General features: G+C 39.5%; 1 protein-coding gene across 5 annotated transcripts in view; it reads right to left on the bottom strand.

Moving 5' to 3' along the window:
• Window positions 1-24,382, bottom strand: part of ppfia4 (PTPRF interacting protein alpha 4) — a 76,852-nt gene that overhangs the window by 24,424 nt on the left and 28,046 nt on the right. Inside the window, exon 1 of one of the 5 annotated variants that reach the window (XM_088085211.1) lies at window positions 12,889-13,274. The exons of the other annotated variants lie outside the window; for them this stretch is intronic. Within the exon in view, the coding sequence (XP_087941337.1) occupies window positions 12,889-12,951 (63 nt within the window). The 5' untranslated portion in view covers window positions 12,952-13,274. Of the gene's footprint in view, window positions 1-12,888; window positions 13,275-24,382 lie in introns of those variants that run through there. 5 annotated transcript variants of the gene reach the window in all.

The raw sequence follows: 24,382 nt of genomic DNA, 5'->3' as shown, positions 1-24,382 counted from the left end.
TTATTAGCTGAGAGAGAAAACGTGCATTCCACTTGAGATCCATTTGATTTATTGATGTCCATTCTTCATGCTCCTCAACATTGACAGATGGCTGTGCACTACTCGGAAGCTTTTAAGCACTCCAGACGTCCCCTGTAGCCACATTTGAAAAACTTGACCAACGAACGACTAGAATTTGGACCACAGTGGTTTCTGGTTGGTTGGGATCCACTCAGTCTGTCAGTAACGGCATGTTTAAAGCAATTTTCAGCTGAGCATTCAGTCATTCTGTACAAACGGGTGGCACAGCACAGGGAGCAGATGCAATTCTAAGCCACCATCTTTGTTAATAATATACTGTAACTGTTTCATTTTGAGTCATTTGTGTCAAGATAACATCAAGCAGTTGTACTTGTAGTAGGATGAAATAGGTTTTGAGGCTAAGGCACAATAACATTTAAAACTTCAATTCTCCACATTACAAGTCATTATGTATACATCCCCAAGTCTATTGTGTGTGCAGTGTTGTGTTACTTCATGTAGTTTCATCCCACAGCAGCACCATCTTTTCACTGCAAACAACCGCACATTGCAAATTTGATGGACATTTTATGCTCTTTTGGAGCTGTAAAGACCTGGCTCCATTAACTTTAATAGTTTGGGGGAAGGCTGTGATGGAGCTGCAGCACTAACCTGCTGTGTGTTTGGTTTTTACAGTATATAAACTTTAATAGGTCTTTACCTAGCAGTCTGAGGGTGAACTAGTCCTTTAAGGATCATAATTATATGTCTGATCAAGATCCGTGAAGACATTATGGCATAGTTCTTGCAAAAACAAGTGATCTTAAAGGAGCTGTATATGACATTCAGAGCAGTAATATAGTAGCAAGCAACAACTTGCTATGCTGAGATATGCTGGAGTAATGGTGTCCTGAGCAGTCTACGCCTGCGTGTGTTGTAATCTAAAATTCTCTAAAAATTATTTTTAGCAAGCTAATCGCCGCCGCACTGCATTGCACCATATGGTGATAACAACTGAAAACATCATTCCGACCCATGGGGGCGAGCGTTGTTATCACAAAAGCGTGATGCCAACCCTCCGTAATGGCAATGGCAAGAATCAAACTCTCTTTTCAGGACATAATTACAGCTACACAGAAGGAGACACTGAACACGGGGCGAAAATGTAGAAGGATGCATGATGATAAACGTCACGCGTCAGAACATATTAGAGCTACGGTGCATCAACAGCTAGCCTGCAGAAAACACATTATGTCATGTAACATCATGTGGCAGGTACTGCACGGAAGATAACTGTAATGATTAATTTCATTCAACTCCACAAAATTCCATGACTTTTTCAAAGTCATGGATGTAAGTCATGGATATAATATTTCTTTTCTTATTTCATTTGTTTTCCAGGTTTGGAAAATTAATGAAATAAGAAAGGCTGTGAAATTACATGATTTTTCACAGTGACCTTGCATTCGTCTCATTTTCATGAATGCAATCACTGAAGATGGCCTTGAGGGAGTTCCCTCAAATTTGGCACAAACGTGCACTTGGACTCAACGATGAACTGATTAGAATCCAGTGGTCGTAGGTCAAAGGTCAAGATCCCAGTGATCTCATAAAACATTTTTTGGCCATAACTCGAGAACCTTGGGTGCCCACCTTAAAACTGTGCTGATTGTATACATTTTTGTGAAGATGTGTGTGAAGCCTCTATGCTTTTACAGACATAGATGTTAACTGTAAGTGCAACTTGACTAGTGCGCGGAGGCATACAACTGTGTGGCGGTATATTCTAGTTTAAAAATGTTGTAGTAGGTGCTCCGGTGACTGACAACATATGATATCAGTGTACTGGAATGAATCCCTGATATCTCTCGACCTGATGCAGTACACACCCTACCTGTCCATTACTGCAAGACAACATTTAATGCATCTGTAGAGTGTTTTACAAATCCTGACAATGTCAGACATCTTTTGCTGAAAGTGATAAGCTTCACCTGCCCTGGTCTGGGATTATAAGGTCTCCACATTGTGTCCCGCTCAGATAAATCACGGCAGTGTAAACCGATCCTCACACAAGTGTCTTTAGATCAGTGGAAGAAAAGGGGTGAAATGTCACTCTCTGCTTTTGTCTTTTTTGTACAGCTAATATTTCAATGTCTGTCTTGCTGCTTTCTGAGCAGTCAATTCTTCTGTAAGAGGTTGTTTCCGGGTCTCCCAGCCCCATATATAATCCACTTGCCCATATGATTTTCTGCTATTCTGTCTGCCATTGATTAGATTTACAGGAGGTGAGAGGCTAACAGTGCAACAGAGAGGGAGCCAGTGACTCACACAGTTTCTGCTAGAAGTTGGCTTTTTAATATTTTCTGTGGTTTGATCACACTGGAGCAAAGATTGGGTGGCTGTTTGTTTACTAAAGTGTGTACATCTGTGTGCGCGCCAGTGTGTGCGTGAGTCTGTATGTGTGTGTGTATGTGTGTTGTTTGAACATCTCTTGCTGCTTTGTTGGCATTTCCTGTAAGCTTGGCTTTAGTCCAAACCAATACCCAGAGGCTTATGCTCTCTCTGCTTGTCTCAAACACACACACACACACACACACACACACACACACACACACACACACACACACACACACACACAGAGTTTTTAAAATCCTGGTGCTCCGTGCAGCCATGACACTGCACTCTTGGTCTCACAGTTCTCACTGATGACCCCAAACACTGGGCATGACATAAAAAAAAATTATTTAAAGTTGAAATCTTGAATGTTTCACATTGCTGCCCTTAAAAACATGGCAAGCCATTAAAGGGGAACTACAACCATTTCGTGACATTGATACTTGTTATTCCTATGGTCTAAGACCACAGGCCTTTGCATCCTGAGTCCATTTTTTCATCCAAAATTGTTGCACGTCCAAAAATAAATAAGACCTCATATTGTGTCAATTACGTTTTCACACTGACTCAGAAACTTTCATCCATCATTAAAGTTTTTTGTAACAATTTTCTGCATTTTTTGCATCCATACCAAGCCTAGAGAGAATTGACTTACAGAGAATCAACGAAGAAAATGTGCCGGCTGCAACAAAACAAAGGAACGGGCGCAACAGTACCTTGAACAGGTCAGATAGTAATATTCAGGTGTATGATGATGAAGAGGTGGAGGATGTAATAGAGGGTGAGGATCTCAGACAGAGAGACAGTGTGCAGACAGAGAGAGAGGACAACTCAGCCCCCTCATGCAGCTGCGGTGCCAAATGCAAAACACGGGAAGAGACTGGTGACAGCCAGAAAGGTAGAAGAGAGAAGCAAGGGGGGAAATTTGACTTTTCGTTTTCGGACTCACTGTGCAAGGTTTCTGTGTGTAACATTTGTTTTTTTGGATGCTGGATTTAAAAAGCGCATTAAAAAAAAATAAAAACGGCTCAGTGTGCAGAGGCCTTAAAACTAGTCTAAATCAGGCTCATATACACTGTCCATGCAGCAGCTCCAGACTTTATACTTGATGGCATCATTTTTTCAAGTTTAAGACTCACTATCTGGTTCCTGGCTTTGAGAGAGAGTAGCTCATGTTCACAAATATTGATTGATCTTTCCTAGGCCATGGAAATATCATACTGGAATTCTTAATTTAGGTGTTCCCTTTTAAGTGCCAGGCCTGGTTGAACATCCCAGTACAGCAATACACCTGTCAATACACCTCAATCCACATGATAACATTGTTTAATATTGCAATATTGATGTTACTTGCGATGAAGATACTACCTGGATCAACATAAGTTGTGTTGTGCTGTGTTCAGATGGCTTTCATACCTCTGGAACCTGAGAAAAATGATTTCTTTTGAAAACATGGGAGAAAGGCAATGAGCAACTTGGCAAGAAATGTCCAGCAAATTGCCAAAAAATAGTAAAAGGTGACAGAACAATGACCTGAAAATTGTTAGTGGGGAGATTTTTTAGATTTTATGAAAGAATGTGGAAAATGTCCAAAAAACTATATTTGTAATTCTTATAACAACACATTTAAAATTATGTCACACAAAATAAATATATTTTCTTCTTTTTCTTTTTTTTAGCATGTTTTTTGGCAAGTTTCTTTTTTTTATTTTACTTTTCTTTTTTGTACTTATTTTCAGGTAATTTTCTTGTAACTTTTTCATAATTTCTTGCTTTCGTTTGAGCAAATTTCTTGGCAAGTTGCTCATTGCCTTCCTCCCATGTGTTTGAAAGAAATCAAGCCAATTTGCTCCGGTTTCAAGCGGTTTAAGTGTACTCAGCTCTCGACTCAGACATGCACAACACCTGTACTTCTACATATATTTAAATTTACTTTACTTCTTGAGGAGCAGCCCTGTTAATTCGTGGACAAACTGAAACCTACACTCTACATTTACAACCACTTGACAACGTTTCTGTTAACGTCTTCTGCTTAATTTGCCAACAGCTGTCTGCTCTGAATGCATCCACCATCATTCACCCTCTCTCACTCAACCACACACTTGATATGCACTGAGCAATCCTCAGAAGGAGCTACACTACTCTTATATTATAACACGAGTCATCATTCTCAACCCTTTTTTTCCATGTTTCTTTCCAAGACGCAATTAACGTTTTTTTTTTTTTTTGCATTTCAAGTCGTATGTTGGTTTGGGATTTACTGCTATTTTATCTATGAAGTAAACAATCCTGCCTGTGTATACCTTCACGCTCTGCTTACACAAAGGCAGAAGTAGGCAGAACAGAGCAAAGTCTCAAAGAGTAAAGCAGTGGCACGATCGAGTAACTGGCTGACAGTATGTACTGGTCCGTTTCAACCATTTCGTGAAAATACATAGAGGAAACAATACAGAGATTTTTTTTGTGTGCCAAAAACAAGACACACACCGTAAGTATCAGTTTGCAAAATCTAAACAAAATTTCCTGAAAATGATGATAGGTTAATTATTTTCTATTGAAAAAAACATTCTGAATGTTCCTTTATTTTTTAGGGCCCTTAGAATCATCCCATTTCCCCCCATATAGCACCCATGCCTGTAGTATCATCGCCATATCGATATCAAAGTATTACGTCAAAAATGTTGTGATTTTTGATTTTCTCCATATCCCCCAGCCCTACTTACATGTGGGACAGACAAGACACTCCCACAGTGCACTAGATGAACCTAATAATTTTAATTTTAATACAGAATTCGTATTTAAGACAAACACACACACTCTCTTCCACAGACAAACACACAAAGATCTAGATTTTTGTTGACCCTGCCTGTCACGCCGTGAGCAAAGAAGAAAAAAACTCAGAGGAGTGAAGGGACTAGAGAGGGAAGAGAGAGGGAAGGAGCATCAAGAGGAAAGGGGGAAAATGGGTCAGCTTGTTCATTTTACTTTCCTTTATTCCACAGGGGCGCACCAATAGACAGGAGCTCAGCCCAAATCCACCGACAGATGTTAGAGCTCACTGTCTCTTTCAATCATGGCAAAAAGGCTCAACAGGCCACCTCTCGTGCTCTCCACTTCATCCCTTCATCCTTGTGCCTTTCAGGAGCTCTGTGCATCCCCCCACAAACTGCTTCAACACTTAAAAAAAAACCCATGCACTGACAAACAACTAAGAATAGATAAAGGTATGAATACATAACTAATGTTAGGGGTATTATATAACGACAGACAAGTGTTATATATAAAATATCACATAAAATATAACATCACTGTCTAGACAAAAAACTTCTCGCTTTAATTTGTCATGGAGGCCTGCCATCCCTCCGGCAGCTCCTCCCGCTTTTATTATCTTTTACACACACAAACACACACACACACACACACACACACACACACACACACACACACACACACACACTTTGCAATGCTAACCTCATAAAACCGTATGAGCTATGAAAAATCCCAGGATATTTATTCAACTTCATACAACAGTCAGATACAGAGAGCAGCTCTTTGACAACACAACCTCGACATCTGTCAGAGAGTATATCATATAGAGCGGAGAGAAGGTTCTGGGCGTCTGGAGGAACGCGGCTCCTCTGCCTCCAACCACAATGTGAGATAGCAAGCGGTTACCAAACACTGCTGAGCTGAGACATTGTAAAGGGATTTCTCCCCTTCGCTTCCTTAAGCAGTTTGGGATTAAAGGATGAAAAAAATGCTCTCTGTGTGTGTGTGTGTGTGTGTGTGTGAGTGTGTGCGTGTGTGTGTGTGTGTGTGTGTATGTATGTGCAAAGAGAGAGAGAGGGAAAGAGATTGGAGTGCAGTTGGATAAAAAAAAAAAAATTCTCTCACACACAGACATGCATGCAATCCCCAAAAATATAAGGTTTATTGTGAGGGTGCTTAACCATCTTTGTGTGTGTGTGTGTTTGGAGGTCAGCACTGTGAAGATTTAACCTTCACCACCACACACCTGAACTACAAATGACAAACTATGAATGAACATGTACTATATTAACCACAACCCCATATTTATTACTTTTGCGCTGTTTGATGCAAACGTAGCCTTCAGTAGGTGTGAATTAGTGTGTTTGTGTGGACATATGGGAGGCAGGTGCTTCAGCAGTCATATCAAATGATCACTTTTTAGTTTTGCTTTAGTTTTGCTGTGATTTCTGAGATTGACTGGTACTTTGAAGACTTTGGTCCTTCATTCATCGGCCCAATGCCAACAGTATTCATGGCACTGTTTAAAGCTCCAGTGTAACATGCAGCAGTGGAGAGAGCACTATCTAAATGTATCCTGCAGAAGCTGTCCCACTGTATCACATCTCCTCGCAAAGCTAAAACTGCAGGTCATCACACCAGATAGCAGGACTGACTGAAGTTGCAGAGACTTCTTCCCAGTGCCTTGCACCTTATAATGACACGTATTGTTGTTATTATTTATAAATATGATTTTTTTTAGATACGTCTGTGATTGTTCCTGATGTTGTTTGTATGTGCTTGTGTGTGACTGGCTGTGTGTTCTTGTCTGTCTTATTATCACTTTTCTTATTTAACATTTCTGTTTTACTCAGAAATATCTTGCAGAAGAGATCTTCATCTCAGTGACAGCGTCTCTTGAAGACTTCACAAGTAGCCTAATGAAGTAGCCATTTTAAGCATCAATCAAGAGAATCCCCCTCCAATTCAAAGTCTTGTGGAAAAAAATACTGTGATCACTGTCTCTTTCATTAGACAACCATCTCAGAAGAGAGAGAGAACTAATACAGTATAATATCCTCCTGATTGTGCCACGATAGTGTTAGTGCAAAAAAACTTTCAGAATTCACTCAAAAAAGAACACTACCTCCTCAACTGGCCCTTCCTAAGTCTGGCCCTTTATCCACTGAGCTCTGTAACAGTTGAAAGCTTTGTACCCAAAAGAACCTCAGTCAGTTTCCACGTTCCTGCTATGTGCAAAGTGTATCTACATTGAAAAGAAAACAGATTTTGATGATGATTAAAATATATGACTGGGGAACTGTCACAATCAGACACAATAATTGTACATATATAATCGTACAGGTTAACTAATGTTAGAGAAGCACGAGCTAACTAGCTAGATAATGTACAGCTACATCAAGAGGAGTTAGTTTAATGTCAGATCACTCACATCAGCCAGGTTTTCTTCCTTCATATTTCTACGGTAATTTTAAAGAGATTTGATAAGGACCAATATGTTGTTGGTGTATTTTTAAGATGTCATAAATAATTGTTAACCACAAAAAAAATTAAGGGTTGCTTGTTGCATGTTGCTTTGTTTACAGCAGTGATACTCAATTTATGGCCCTTGAGCTAAATCTGGCCTCCTAAAATCCTAGAAATGCCCTAAAATCCTGTAATGATGCTATAATCCTAGAAATGGACTACATTCATAGAAACATCTAAAAATCCTAGAAACATAAAGGGGCTGCTGCAACTGGCCCCTGGCCTCCTGTCATTTTGCAAAAGTGGCCCCCAAGCACAGCAGGTTGAGTATTCCTGGTTTACAGCCTATTGTCTTTTTAAGGCTACATGTCTTAACATTGGCGAATATTCAACTGACAGTCATTTCCATTTAGTGTGAGTGAATCCACTGACAAAATTAATCCACCATCTTCGCATCATGTGGATTTCAACTCTAATGAGCTTTTACCAGAAAGTGGCAGCCGAGCAACCAATAGAAAAGAAGATTGAGACTGATCTTTTTTTGTTTTTTGAATATAATTTTTTGTTGCGTTTTGCCTTTTTTAATTTAAGATTGATAGGACAGCACAAGTGTGAAGGGGGGGGTCTATGATACTGGTTATGAAAAATACAAACTGCAGCACATAAGAGGCACTGTCTGGCTGGCAGCAAGTCAGGAGACATGCATGCTGTCATGCCTCTGTGTCAGGTCATGTTTTTCTTATTTCTTTATTTTGAACATTTTCTGTTTTAGTTTTATTTTGTTAATCCCATATCATTTCAGATCCCTCCGTCCTGTCAAGTTTCCCTCCTGTGTGATTACCTACCCTGCCCTAATGTGTCTCACCTGTTTCTAAGTGCCACACCTGTGTCTTGTTATCCTCCCCTCCCCTTGTGTATATAAGCTGCGCGTTCCCTTCCTTCTGTGCCAGTTCACCCTTATCTTGTGTAGCAAGCACTCCAGCAGTATTTCCTTGTGTTGGCTTTCTTGTGCCTGTTAATATTGGACTGTTTCTTGACACTGCCTTAGTCCAGCCCTTTTTGGATTTGTTTGCCAACTAATCACTTGTGTATCAGATGTATTTTTTTGTGATCAAAGACCTCAACTATCAATTACCTGATCTGCCACTGAGTAATGTGTCATGTGGGTCTATTCCCTGTGAGCCTGACACATGCAGTGCCAGAGCATGTGAAATATATCAATAACATCATATTTTGTGGTATTCATTAGCAAGCTAACATTAGCTTGTGAGCTAGCCTTTTGTGCACATCACCTTGGCAGGTGCATTTGCTCACATGAACATGCCCAATAATCTAACTTTAGCTAATGAACACATGACTTGCAGTGTGCTTGCTCTCGCAGCCCAGAGGCTCTGAAACCACAGAAAAAAAAGAGAAGCATGCAGGAAGCCACCAACACAGTTTGAGTGTGTTGCCTGTGAATTTTGCCTTTAAATGGTCAGTCAGAATAGTGAAATGAGTAAGAGATTTAATGACTGATGAAAGATTTGACAATTGAATCTTTGAATACCTAGCCAATTACATTTTAAGGTTTTTGGGTTTTTTTCTGTAAACTGAGCAAATGTTGTTTACCAGTTGCTAAATTCACTGCAGTGTCACTGTCATTTGAGCACAATATCTATTTTCCTGCTTTAAAAAGTTGCTCCATATTAATACAGTTAGTTTTACAAATGCTCACTCAGCCTTCACTCACAATATAACTCAACTGAAGGGAACAAGTTCACATTTGTTTGCTGCAGGTTGCTGAAGGTGGGGAAAACTAGGAAAGCACTAACAAAAGTAGATTTAGACCAGGCGGGACAGGGGAAAGGGGTTTACAGAATTAAATAATATTACAACACTCCATCGAACAACTCCAGGGATGTATTGAAGATTACAGATACAGTAGATTATACCTTTAAAATAATGAATGCACTGAGCAACAAACAGCCTGCAGCTTCATGGCAACTTCCATGTGTGGGTAGATTAACAAAACAGGAGACTGAAGCCAAAACAAATATAAACTGATCTCTGCAAAAGCCCAAGAACAGCGACAGTGACATTGTCTCTGCGAGCATCAGTTGGTAGGAGGAGAGGAAACGAGGAAAATGTGTGACTAAGCAAGAAAGAAAGGAGATGGAAACAGTAAACAGGGCTATCAGCTCATTCACACATTGTATGAATCACAGGGTCGGGTTGTGATATGTAATATCGTTTATGATAATTTGAGAATGCGTACAGCCCAAGTGCACATTACTGGCAATCAGACTGTATTTTGCATTTTGGAAAGACCAGTTAAACTTGAGGAATTTTTTAGCACAGTGGTGGGCGTTAGTTAGCACTGCCACAGTGCACACACTAAAATCACTAAATCAGTTTTGCATTTCCTGTTTTCCCTTCTGTCATTCTGCATAATTACACAAAAAAGTTAGTTAGAGGATATACTGAATTTAGGTATCTCATTAAAGTCTGACTGAACAACCTCTGTCACTGACAGGAGGTACATGCACACCAATATTCCCTTATTATTCTAAATATGACAATACTCTGAATTTGATGCAGGTCATACAGACAGCATATTCTGTTAAAATATTCCGAACAGGAACCTTGTTTCAAATGTAGCATTTTCCAATTAGGACATGTGGGATATACCAGTATTATTCAGGTTTTAAAAGCATTATTTAAACATCTATTCGGCCAATTTGGAGTATGCGTCTCAATTAGGGTTTGTACTGCACTTTGTGACACACAGCCATCTGTACGTCATGTATATGATGTACACAAACCAACTCGCCAAAAGTCTGTAAAGCTGTGGGGTAGAGATGCGTACAGAAAAGCACACATTTCTGGTCATGGTTAGGAGACACACACTGCTTTTTAACATTCTGAAAGACTTGGACATCAACTCTTTTTGGATAGTGCAAAAATATTGCAATGCCAACCTTTTCCAGAAAGTGGTCTAAGGAATGGAAGAGGAGGGCCAAGCTCACACGGTCCGAAAAGTCCACCACCAATAAGAAACTGTAAAAAAAATACCCTATTATAATAATAATACCCTATTTTGACTAAAAGAAGCAAACTGACAAGTAGCTCCAGCTGTTCCACTCCTCTACATTTTGTTGTAATAAACAATATGTTAGGGGACATTAATCGGAGTATGCATAGCTGCATGTAAACGGGAGTATTAGTGGAATATTCCTTTTCACTTAACATGTAAACAGCTTCGTAGGAATATTGTCTTCTTCAGAATAAGGGCAAAAACCTGGCTATTTTGTACATATAAACATACTAACTGCATTGTAACCCAGAAACCAATATAGAAAGTGTTTATTTGAGCAAATGTTGCAGGAATGCTGTATAAGATCTACAGTGCAAATCCCACTTTGAAATCACAGAAAAAGATTGACCAATAAATCCAAAGAAAAGATCATTTAATACGCAGAGAAGGAGAAACCCCATCAGGGATCCTATAGAATGACTGGGCTCCTTTCACTTGCGCGCACCAGAAGACACTAAATTAACTGTGATGTAAATCTCGGTAATTCACTAAGGAGCGCCATGCTGAAGATGAATGCAGGGCCGGGGACCGGAGAATGAGTGAGTCCCCGGAGAGACTCAGATATCACAGCTCTGTAACTCTTCACCACTGCAGAGAGAGTGAGGCAGCAAACAGCGGAGAGGTGGACTCGACCTTCCTCTGACAGATCTTACACACAAGACGAACACACACACACACCACCACCACCACAACACCTTGCCTGGGTGTTGGCCTGAAGTAGGCAGTGAGTAACCTGTTGCCATGACGCTACTTCACACACTGCAGCCATCACCATAGCAATGGCTCATTAGGGAAGTGAAGTGTTTGAGCAGTGTGTGAACTTTGCATGAACGTCTCATCAGGTGAATGCAGATCCATGCGGGCGCACATGCTACAAAAATGCACAAAGCCACTGAGAGATATTCCCTCTGTGTGATGCTGTGACAGCTCTTGAGACCGCCGAGCGAAGCAGCTGACTGCAGCACTTGACAGATCTCCACCCTGACTGGCACTCTGGAGGAACTCACTGAAAACTTTTTCCAAAAGCGTTTTCCCTTCAGAAGGCAGAACAGGGAAAGTAAATAAATGAAGCAAACACATCTTTTGGGGGGATTATTCTTCGAGGCTGAGACAGATGTAGTAAAATTAGGCTTCTGCATAATCATTGTGAGTCATGAGCAAATCAGCCTAAGTGAAGCACATTAGGGATAATGCCAAGACTGACTGAAGCTGTGCCAGCTCTGGACTCACTTCTGAAGCACAGATAACACAACAGCAAATGCGCTCTGTGTAAATACAACTCAGTTAATCCTGCTCTGAACACCTTAGAAAAAAGGGGATATCAATGTGAAATCCCAAGCGTAAGTGAATCTAGAGGAGTTCGAACCTTTTTTGAAGAGATTCAAAGGAAATCCAACAACCCAACGCTGTGAAAACATGCATATCAAAAGTTATTTAATACCCTGACTACTGGCCACGAAGTTGATTGACGCAGCAAAAGTGTTTTTACTGACACATCACCTCTCTTTATTTTTCCCAAATATCCTTTTCTAATGGTTCAGCAAACAAAGGTGTCAAATCCTTCCAAGTCTTCCAACTTTTCCTCTCTCCTGCTCTGTGCCCATTGAAGGCCTGGGCCCAGAATAGCATCCATTCATGTATCCTGGTTTTCTTCATTAAAGAAAAACAAAACCTGCACCAGAAAGAGGGACAAAGAAAGAGAGGAAGGAAGAGAGGGGAATACTTCCTCTGCTCGGATGAAAGGACATGCACAAAGAGTTTTTGTTGTGCATCAGCACAGTCTGTCTCTCGCATGCGTGCTGTAATATGGCAAACCAAACACGCACAGCAGTCGCCGAAAAAAAAAGAGATGTCCCCGTAAGTGTATGACAGGTGCTCATCTCTTTCATTTTCTTGGACAACTGGAGGTTGAAGACATGCAACCAGCCACATTAACCAGTGAAAAGTCTAAGTAAAGGAGGGTGTGCCCACATTTTTAAACTGATACGCAATTTGCATCACTGCGAAGACTGAAGCGTGGTGGTGAAAAGGAGAAAAGGAGGAGGTGAGAGGAGGCCATATCTCATTCCTAGAAAAGAGTCATCAGCAATGAAATCAATACTCAGGCAAGGACACGTGGAGACCACAGAGAGAGAGCTGTTTGAGCTGGAGACAATCCTTCACCGGTAAAAACAAGTCCCTACCTGGTACATGTAGGTGTTAAAGTGGGTCCCATTCTGAAGGTGGATCTTCACTGTTGGGTTCATGGTGAAGGTTAAACATATCAGATCCCTCAAACAGACCCCCCATAAAAAGAGAGACAGAAACAGGCAGGAGTGATGGGAAGAGAGGGTGATGAAGATGGAAAAAAAGAGTTCCTCCTCGACACTGAGCTGTGCAGCAGGGCTAGATGAGATTCCTGTGCTGCTCCCTCTGCCCTGCGCTCGGGACAACAGCACTCCGCTAGTCAGCCTGCTCTAACTGCAGCCGGGACGAGGGCTGAGGGGAGAGAGAGAGCGAAGGGAGGGTAGGGAGATGGATAAACAGGGACAGGCAGAAAAAAGGGGAAAGAGCAGGGGTTTTGATGTAAACATGGGTGATTTTGATCAGAGAGAAAGACAGAGTGAGGCAGAAATGATGCAGGGAGGAGGAGGAGGAGACTCGTAGTGATCAGCTGATGGAGGGGGGGGGAAGAGGCAGGGTTAAGGCAAGGACTGCTAGAGGCTCAGGCCACCTGTTCTCTTATTGCTGTCTCTTACACACACACATGCACATGAAAGTTCAGGCACTTAGAGGGAGTTTTTAAGTCACATTTGGAACTAATGCCAAGAATTAGCATGAAATTAAACGCTCTATTTCCTCCTAATAAAAACTCCAGTCACTGCTTACTCAACACAAATTCGAGAGACCCATTTTCCTCCAGCATGACATTGCGCGCACTGATTCTTTCTATTTATAAATGGCAGCCTGTTCCGTCCCTCCTCTCTCAGTAGGATTTCACAGTGCATGCACTTGACTGGAGTCTGAAACACCTCCCGGTGGTTCTACACAGCGAAGAATATCAAGTGTATTCTATCATCACATCGTTAGTGTTGTCTGTGCTACAATGGTTGTCAGTTGACTCGTGATTCTTAACCTCCTTTTTTGGTGCCATGACCAAGGTTCCTAAAGTTTAGAGAAAGTGGGATTTAATGTTTTTTTGTTTTTTTTTTAAAGCCACTTGTAATTAAATTCAAGACCAATTTTAGAGTAACCTAAATATTTATTGTTTTATAAAAGATGAGTTTTTGGTTATGTTAGTACAAGAGGCATTCTTTATTAATTTGACATTTTACAATGCAACATCAGAAAAACATTTCCAAAAAAATCTAACCCATGTCATTTTCAGGACTTTTGAATGATCTATTTAAGACATTTTAATACCAGTTAAGGCATGTAGCCCATTGAAACACTGAAAATATTGCACAAAGTCTAAAATTCTTAAATAATGGGTCACACTTTCATGATCAAAGTATTCATGGAGCCAGAGCCTATTTGCCACCTAAAGCACATAGCGCCATCTTTGAATTATAAGGTTCTATCTTGAGCTCCAAAGTTTTTGTATTCCAAATAGCTAAAATGATGTAAACCTTTTTGTTTTCTAATAAAATTTCCAGAAATGAATAGAACTTTAATACTTCACTTAATGTTAATATGTTTTCACAGGTTAAGAAAATATGAATAACTCAATTTTGGAAATTTAAAAAAAAAAAAAAAAAAGTCTTTATAATTCTAAGGTGACGATAGCACAATATTGAAAGGGGACCTATTATGTTTTTCCTCATTTTCTGTCTTATATATAATGTTACAATGTCAGATATTCATATTATTATGAGGTAAACATATGTGAAACTAGTGCCTGTGAGCAAAAAATTATGGCTTTTTGTTTGTTTGTTTGTTTGTTTTTTGTTTGTTTTTTCTCACAAGCTGATCATAGCTTGTGGAGGATTTCTTTATATGGCTAGTCGCACCGCTGCAAGTATTTCCGTACATAGCTGGCAATGCTACATGAAGCTACATGCTAATATCAAGAAAACACGTAAACTTGGTTTCCAATGTTGATAATTATGCCACAATATTTTGAATTATATTCCTGTTGGAACATGCCCGATTGTGTTTACAAGCTTTTATTAGAAATAGCATTGCTTATACACAGCCATTCCCAAGCTGCAAGTACACTGCCACATGCAACTGCATAACATCAGCGAAACATGTAATCTTAGTTGCTGCTATTGTTAATTTCTCTCCTCTCGCTAGAATATGTCCAGTTGTGTTAAGAAGCTTTTAGTTATGATTTTTAAACAGAGGAACTGCCACTATACACAGTCATTTCTCGGCTCCAAGTAAATACAAGTAGCTACATTGTAATGTGCCCAAATTTAAGATCTTATTCTTGCTGGAACACGTCTGAGTGTGTTTTTATGCTTTTATAGGTGAGTTTAAACGGTAGAAGGTGACATTGTACTCTTTCATTCCCTGGCTGCGATGATGGTGCAGAGACACAGAGATGCAGAAGATCCACACACACCAACCAGTCAGAGCAGACTGGGCATTTTTGGGAAAAAGGCTTAAAGAGACAGGTGCAAAAACAGAGCATCTCAGAAAGAGGGTGAATACAGGGGTTCCAGCACAGACAGTATGAGGAAAAAAATGTTTTTTGACCATTACAGCATGTAAACATGTTCTTGTAGAAACCTTAAATATAAGCATGAACAGAAAATTAGAATAATAGGTCCCCTTTAATGGGAACTAATTTTACATGTTATAGTCATTTTACTTGACAAAGAGAGTATAACACATCCCAAAAACAGCTTTTATAATCCCTCCTGATCTTTGTCAATGGTGATTTCAGTTGGGTAACCTAAGATTGAGATGTTAAAAACAGATTTTTTTTCAACAGAAAACTGGCATTACAGTTTTTTTATTTTAAAAAAAAATGCACACAGCACACAAAAAAATAATTTTTGTGTGCTGTTTGAGTGACGTAGTTGTTTACCAGGCAGAGAGTGTCCTGCAAAAGACTCCTTTGAGTTGCATTGTGGGAATTTTTGAGGCTTGATCTATGTTAGGGATTAAAGTCAGGAAATCCTAACCACTATTGCTTTGATTTTGATCATTCTATTAAAATTGTGTCCCTGCACTTCAGAAAAAAACTTAATCATTGAAGTGGCTTTTAATACTGATTTTAGGATATAAATTATTCAATTATCTGTCATTTTACTGATACTGCTTCTCCCATAAACCAGCATCATGCAGTTTTATTACCTCCACCAAGGAGGTCATGTTTTTAGTTCAGTTTGCTTGGCTGTCAGAAAGATTACAGAAAAGCACTGGCCCATTTTTCATGAAATTTGGTGGAAGAGTGTAGCATGAGCGAAGGAAGAACCCACTAAATTTAGGAGCGGATCTGAAACATGGGGTTGATACACCAATTATTTTTCACTTTACTAACTCTGTAAGTTAAGGCATTTAGCCTTGGTGGAATAAATGCCATACATCTAAAAATCTATTGATGGTAGTAAAGTTAAGCAGTGACAAAACATAGCCAATTGTAGAAATACAATGACTCCATCATAATCCACATTCACAGGTGCCAGTAATCCTCTGGAGTCACCTACATGTAGTTGCCTGAAGCTTCATACAGAAAGCAGTCATCATGGAGCGCTCAGGGACAGTTGTTTTGTGGGAGAACTGGTAGAATTGTAGCATCATGTGTGTAAAAATTAAATCATACTAGTTTGTATAATAAGCTTTTTTCATAACATGCAAATTTAAATTTGACTCGAAAAAAAATCTGTTTTTTTTTGTAACAGCTGTTTTTGATAACAAGTTGTCACGTTCATGTTATCTCAGTCTAAGCATTTGATATTTATACTCATGTACATGATGAGAAAGTGTTTTCTGGTGATCACACATGTATGAAAAGTGTGTGAAACATTTCTATTTCTGTAGAAGTATATAGTAGATGTGCAGCTGAGACTATGGGGCTTCAGCAAGGCACAACCATATTTTCACATATTTATAACTGTTTTAAAATTATATTCAGTCAAAGGACTCTATAGTGGTTGCGCTTGCAGATTTGCAAATCATAGAAGACTGACCTTGATGGCTGTCTGTGCTATCCAAGTTTCCCTCACATTAGTTTTATTATGAAGCTTCCTATGAGGTATTACTGATATTTTCTACCCCACATTCTATATCTTCACCTGATACAATGTTTTTTTTTTAATCAAAGCATTGCAACTTGTAAACTTGATTTTTTAAAATATTTTTTTACTTACTTTTTTTTATTATAAGTGAGCAAAACTCTGTGGCATTCTAATCAGAGCACATGTGCAGTATATACAATCTACTGCACACATGAATAGATGCACATTAATCCATCTCTAAATAAAATAACTCATTATTCATACAGTACCTGACCCTGTAGCAACATACTTGGTCGATAAAGTTGACTCTGATTCCAATTCTGTTAACATACAACTAAAGTAATTTAGCATGGGGTGCAAAAATGTGTTACAGTAGAGTGTCTATGTGATTAAGTTATGAGCCAGTATCTAATTAGATACAACTGATTTAACTGTTCATTAATTTCATTCTGCATTTCTCCCCTCTTTATTCATTAATTAATTCTCATCCCTCTATTCTCCGCATGGTGGGCTCACCCACTCACCGATTCCACGCTCTATCATCAGTCAGTAAAAAACATTAAAATCCTAATTTAACATCATAACCATTGGGAGTGGCGGTGCATAAATGTATAAAAAGAGAGTGAAAACGATTCCTGTCCACAGGTCTGCTTGCTTGAACGTGGTTGTCAAGGAAACAGGGTTCACAGGAGAGACAGAGAGAGAGCAGAGGATGAATCAGTGAGACAGACAAGTCTCTACACATCAAAACATCCTTTAGGGATTGTAGTGGCTTCCACTATTAACTGACGGCAGCTCACTGCAGGCTCGAACCTCAGTGTTACATCTACTGAGTGGCCAAACACAGCAGCAGCTGTTAGTGGTGAGACAGAGACCCCTACTGGCATTACAAGGTGCTCACACAAAGTAGTAGCACACCGAGTCATCATTTTCTCACAGAAACAGATAGATTATCGTGGTGAGGAGGCCAGTTAACCTGCTTTAGTGTAGCTAGTGGTGTCGAAAGAGAGAGGAAGCTTGTAATTGAGTTTGATTACACATCGCCATGATTAGGAAGACAGCAAAGCGAAGTGAGTGAGAACAGAAGAATTCATATACAATGTAAAATCTGTCAAGTTGATCTTACTTGAAATAGTCTTGGAAACTGATTCACTTAAAAAAAGGGAAGTAAATGTAACTATAAAACCTAACTGATGTTTACTTTATATCAAAGTGTTGACTTGAAATTTTGCTTTCTTTTCATAATCTTGTGAAGTTGTTGTAACTTAAAACTGACAAGTAAAATGACCTTGTTCTCTTTAAGTGTTAGCAACATCAGTAAACCAAGTAAGTCTGACTTGACTTGATCAGTACAAAGAGGATTTTACCCATGATGAAATCAGGAGATCTGCGATTTGTGTTTTGTGAACATGTTTAACAAAATAGAAATATGATTGACTAGTTTGCAGCTGGCAGAATACAGATACATAATTCAGTAAACTGAACTACTGAAGTTGCTAAACCTTAGACAGAGTGATTTGAATAAACGTGTCATTTTTAAGCTGCAACAGCTTCAGAAAATTAAGTAAACAGAACTACATTTCAAGTAAACTTAACAATCAGATATTAAGTAAACATACATTAAAATCAATAGTTAAATTCACTTGCATTTTTCAAGGCAATCAGTTTCCTAGATTTAAAAAAAAAAAGAAGTAAAATCAACTTGTCAGATTTTGCAATGTATGGTGATGGTTTTTGTCCTTGACATCAGTGGGAGACAGACTTGTCAGAACCTGGGAGTCATTGTCAGAGACAAAAATTCAAACAATCACCGAACACACAAACACACCTCAAAGCACACATGCACAGCAGCAGCAGTCCTGACAAAAACTCCAAAAACTTGACACATTTGAAACAACATTTTCTGCAGCAGAATGCACAGAAGTGGGAGACCTCTGACAATTTCTTTTTTAATCTGACAGTTTCTCACAATTCCTCTCTCTCTCTTTCTCTCCGTCTTGCCACCTCAGTCTCTCTCCTCCTGCTGCTGCCTAACTATACTTGATTACTTCTTTCACACTCTATCCACTCTAGCTCCTCCATGCTTGCTCTCTCATCCTTTTTTCCCCCTTCCTCTCTTCCCTATTTTTCTCAAGCGTTGCTAATCTCAGCTGAACCTTCCCTCGACGGAGAGCAGCCATTTTACATCATAACATAACATGGAGCAGAGGGCAACCCTCTCTGTCCCACCCCACACCTCCAATATCACATTTAATACATAACCATGAATAAATTTTACAGATGAAATGCACACACATAAATGCAAAGGGGCATAGGTTTGGTTTTAAAAGAGAGCGATGCCTGCACTCAGTTCCAACCACAATCAGACATTATAATGAAAATGCTCAACGTTTCTTCCATAATTCTAACAAAAGAATTGGAAATGCTGAATACATTGTTCATGTAATACACTAAGCCTACTGAAAAAAAACTGCATTACGTGTTACTGATAGAGAACAGAGACTGAGCTGTAATCACATTAAATAAAAACAAATACCACATGCAAAAATTTCATGTGAAAACTCTAATTATTGTCTCGAGAACTCTGTCAAAACAATGTTCATCCCAGTTTCTCAAAAATCAAGCTGACCTCTTTAACTTGCTTGTTTTATCTGACCAACAGTACAAAACCAACAAAAAATTCGTTTACTATCATATAAAATAAAGAAAAGCCCCAAATCTCCCAATTTAAGAAGCTGAAACCAGTAAATATTTGGCGTTGTTGCCTGATGAAACACTTCAGTACTTTGGCACAGCAGTATTTGGAGCTAAATGTTAACCTCAACATGATAACATGCTCACAGCCAATGATTCGCAACCTTTTTTTGTGTAAGAACCAAAATTCATACACATAAAATATATAAATAAAATATTTCGCCTTGGTTACCTCCATATGAAAAGATTTAAATATTTTGGTTGATAGATATGATTAAGACCAGAGTAGGCTTGGGCTCACTTCAGTAGTCAATTACACAACAGCAGCAATTCTTATAAGCTGATTTTGTGCAAGTGTTATTGCCATATTCAGTATCTTAGTTTAGTATGTTAGCATGCTAACATCTGCCAGCTAGCACTGAAATTACAGCTGAAGTCAATGGGAATGTCATTTGTTTTGCACCCAATTTAGGCCATAAGTGTATTTGGTCACAGTATAGTACTCAACAAGAAAAAAATGACCTGATGATGCCAGATAAAGAGTGAGGGGATCGCAAAAGCTATTAGGCTGCTATTCCTCTTGAAGGGGACTTCAATTTAGGGCAATTCACCCATTAGTTGTTGAAATCTTTCACTAAAACCAAATATGTCAACCTCGTAGTGGCACTGAGGGAAAAGTCAGCGGATCACCAGAGGTTGTGGGCTTATATCTGGGCACCATGAATGTCTGCACAAAATGTTCAGTCTGGACCACAATGATGGCTGACAGACCGGCACTACCATCCCACACTGCTACAGTGGCTAATAATGTCTCAAACAATTAAATGACTATCAGAATAGCTGCTGATTGACAGAATGAATAATTAATCATTTCATATTTTGCCAGACTGGCTTTGTCATCCCACCCTGCAAATGCGACTAAAATGTCTCCATTAAATGAGTATTGTCATACAGATTCCTTTTTTTCCCCCTTTATTTTGACACTTCTTTTCCTCACTTATCTCACTTCCTTTCCCCCCCTTTTCTCAGCACTGCTTGGTTCCTTTCACCTGTTCACTGCTCATCAACCTGATTGAGTTCACCTGTTTACCTTTAACCCTGCACACCCTTTCACTCACTTTTTCTTTGTCACCACATCAGGCGGCAGTGCTGATTTCCAACCCATGTGTATTCACTCCACTTTATGTTGCAATTTCCTGAGTTTGGAAACCTTTTGTGTGGAAAAGCAAAGTTTTAGGACTGCTGCATTCTAAGTGATGCCTGAGATAGAACATCTCTCCTTCTGAACCTCCCCTTTTACAAGTACTTTTTTTTGTAAAAACATGCAGAGGGGGAAAGGTTTATTTTAAACCTATCATCATTCCTGCAAAATTAGTCTAAAACACCCATCAAAGACATAATCACTGTAAACTGAAATTTGTTCTTGAACCATTTGGATTACATGGAATGTGCCAGCTAATTTGAAATGATACAACAGCAGCAATTGTTTAATTGTTTCTTGTAGGCTGTCTGACAGAGGTGTTTATTGTTCCTTCTGCTTAGATTTGATCTTGAAATGGTTTACATCAATTGAATCATGAGAATCTTAAGCTTTCCAAAGATATGCATGTCACATGAGTTACCATTTAACTTAAACATAGAAGTTGGGGCTGTGGGTGTGCTGCCAGACTATACTCACCGGACAGTTTTTAAAGGGTTAAGCCCTGAGTAGTGTCTGAAAAGTCTCCTGTCAGGCTGTATCCAGCCCCCAAAAGCTCCCCCAATATGACTGGGAGGCTGAGAGAGGAGCAGGGCAAAAAAAGACGCATAAAATTCTCTGTAGATTCAAGTGTTAAACTGGGTGTACGCACAGAAATGGAAATATGCATACCAATTATTTTTGTCAGATGTATAAAGATGTGCTTCATTTCCACACCCACAGTGGACCCTAAATGGATATAGAAAACGCCCTTAAACATATGTTTGCATATTGACTCGTGAGCCCCTCCACCATTCATTAGAACTGTCACTGTCACTGACTGTGTCGCATTGGCGAGGTTCTTCAGTGGTGCCAGAGTGACCGTCATTACACACGGCTGGATATTCGTTGCATCCTTACCACTAATTCATCACATTTCTGCAACTCATTGCCTAGGTGAAATCTTGGTCATCATTACTAGTAAACATCAAAAGGATCAATGATTCAGTAAGAGAATCCACGTAGAAACTAACTTAACAAAATGCCGCGCACGATAAAATTAAGTAAACACTGGCAGGGAATGAAAATAAAAATAATGCTGAAATGTATTACTCATAAATAACTTAACTTTTGGTCAGCATTTTACAGAACCCTGTGCAGCCTGCAAACCCTCCCTAAAACAAAACAAAACAAAACAATTTGTGAAGTTGGCAGACAACCTTAAAACATTGTTTTCTGTCTTTTAACTTATATTTTATTTCCTTATCATATTACCTGCAGCTATATCAGATAAAACTGTGTGTACGCCTGGTCTGAAGAATGCCTGAGGTGTGCACATTGTCACTGCACATTCCTCCTTTATATAACCACTTTATGTTTGGGGAAAGGCACACTCATGTTTTCTGTACGCACACATGGTTTATGCATCTGGCCCCAGAATTTGCTGCTCACTGTTAAATTTAAAGCAACCCAGATGAAAACATCTGCATTTCTATCAACTCAGAGCTCATCTTGATTGTGAGCGATGAACAGAGTACCACAGATTTTAATGAGTTACACAAACTGTAAAACTGACAGGGAAAAAACTGAGAAGTTACACCTTTGTTGTACACATATTGCCTTTTACCTATCCGTATATATCAGACACAATCATCACTTTGGGACAATTTATTGGTTTTTTCACATCACCACCTTCCTCGTCACCTCATTTTCTTGCTCCTCCTCTTGCTCTCCTCATCTATTTCCCTGTCACCTCCTCCCTTCTGCCCCTGTCCAAAGCACCTGTGTCAGCTCCGTCTCTCTCTTTCTCCCTCCCGCTGTCCTCATCACTCAGTCAGAGCGCGCTGCTTACCTCTCTCCATCTCTCCTTCACCGTGTCCTCCTCAAGCTCCTGGTCAGCCCAGAGGGAAGCCTATTGCTACCACAGTGCACACAATCATCACAAACAACACGTTCACATCTGAACTCATGCAGCCCCATCGAGTCTGTTCTCTTTCTATCCATGTGAGGATATGTTCTTCTCACATCTTCACAAAAAATATGTTAATCATGTTTATTCAGAATAAAAAAGATCAAGTCATCATAAAAACAATGCTTAACCAATTTATGATACGCGCATACACAGTTTCAGGTCGAGTTTGGCAGGTTAAATTAATACACAATGCTAGTACACACTGCCTCATTCACTGAAAAATACACAAGCCAACACACATATACTCCAGAGACCACACAAACACACACTCTCAGTCTGTCCCAGCTGCTCTGTTTTGCAGATGAAAGTGTATCGTGGTTCAAGAGGAAAGCAGGAGATGCACCAAACACAGCTGTATTAATATTAATCTTCATACTCAGAGTAAATAAACTGCTCCAAGGGTACCTCCGGCATAATTTTCAATAATCTCCTCTCTTCCCCAATCCTTCATGTAGCTAAAAATGGCTGTGAGTAATGAGTAGCCGAGGTGCTATGTGTTTGTGTGTGTTTGTGGAGGTCAGGAGTGCTGCTCTTGCCCTTCACAGGGTGCAAACTGCAGTGGCAGGATGTAACTCTACACCACTGAGTGTGTGTGTATGTGCGCGTGTGTGTGTGTGTGTGTGTGTGTGTGTGTCTACAGTAGGTCTACAATAACTGTAAATGTAATGACAGAGGCACGACAAGCACCTCTCATGGTGCCTGGAAGTGAGGTGTCACACTGCTGTTGTGTCCTTCTCCACAGCCTCTGTCCTTTTTAAACTGGGAAACACATGGATGGGAACATGGAGTGGAATGCTGAACACAAAACCACTATTTGTATGGAGTATAATTGCAAGAATATGGTTTACTAATGTTTATTAAAGTGTCCACTGCTCAGCCTACTGAAAAGCTTTGCCATGTGCTTGAGAGACAATAACAAGTGGTACAAAAATAAGTGCTTCATAGAATCTTTTTTTTTGTAAAGAATGTGTTTCCTATGTGTTGACATATATATTGCGCCTCTTGTCCTCTGTCTTTGTAATCTACACATCCCATTAGACTACAATACCCTTGAGTTTGATCTTGTGTCAGGGACACTCAGGTGTTTTGCATTAGGGCTGATTATCGTGATGTACGTATATAAAGTATGAATGTATGTATAGATGTATAGGTATAAATGTTCTTGCATTTTGTTTGCATTATATGCTTCTGGAAAACTTGTGATGCTTTGCACTGATTACATTCTGTCTGATTACTGTGATTTTATTATGTTGATTTGTGCTGTAAACACGACATCCATCCATTGCATGTCTGTCCATCCTGGAAGAGGGATCCCTCTTCAGTCGCTCTTCCTGAGGTTTCTAACATTTTTCCCCATTAAAGGTTTTTTGGGGGGAGTTTTTCATTATCCACTGTGAGGGTTCAAGGACATAGGGATGTCATATGTTGTAAAGCCCTCTGAGGGTAATCATGATCTTTGATATTGGACTTTAAAGATCAAATTGATCCTGAATTGACATTACCATTTGTTCAGTCTTTTGGGGCATGCTTTGTGATTGTGCTATGACAAACTTTGACTTGATTAGTCTGTAAAGCACTTGGGCTGCAGATTTTCAGAGCGTTGCAGACCAGTATAGTCTTTCAAATTCTATATTTTCTTAGTCTCAGTCTCAACAGTTTTATGGCAC

Source organism: Plectropomus leopardus, chromosome 2, assembly GCF_026936395.1.
Source record: "Plectropomus leopardus strain MGB_pleo_1.0 chromosome 2, ASM2693639v1, whole genome shotgun sequence".
NCBI classification, from domain to species: domain Eukaryota; kingdom Metazoa; phylum Chordata; class Actinopteri; order Perciformes; family Serranidae; genus Plectropomus; species Plectropomus leopardus.
The sequence above is the reverse complement of the archived record's forward strand: the minus strand, read 5'-3'. Positions and strand labels throughout refer to the sequence as shown.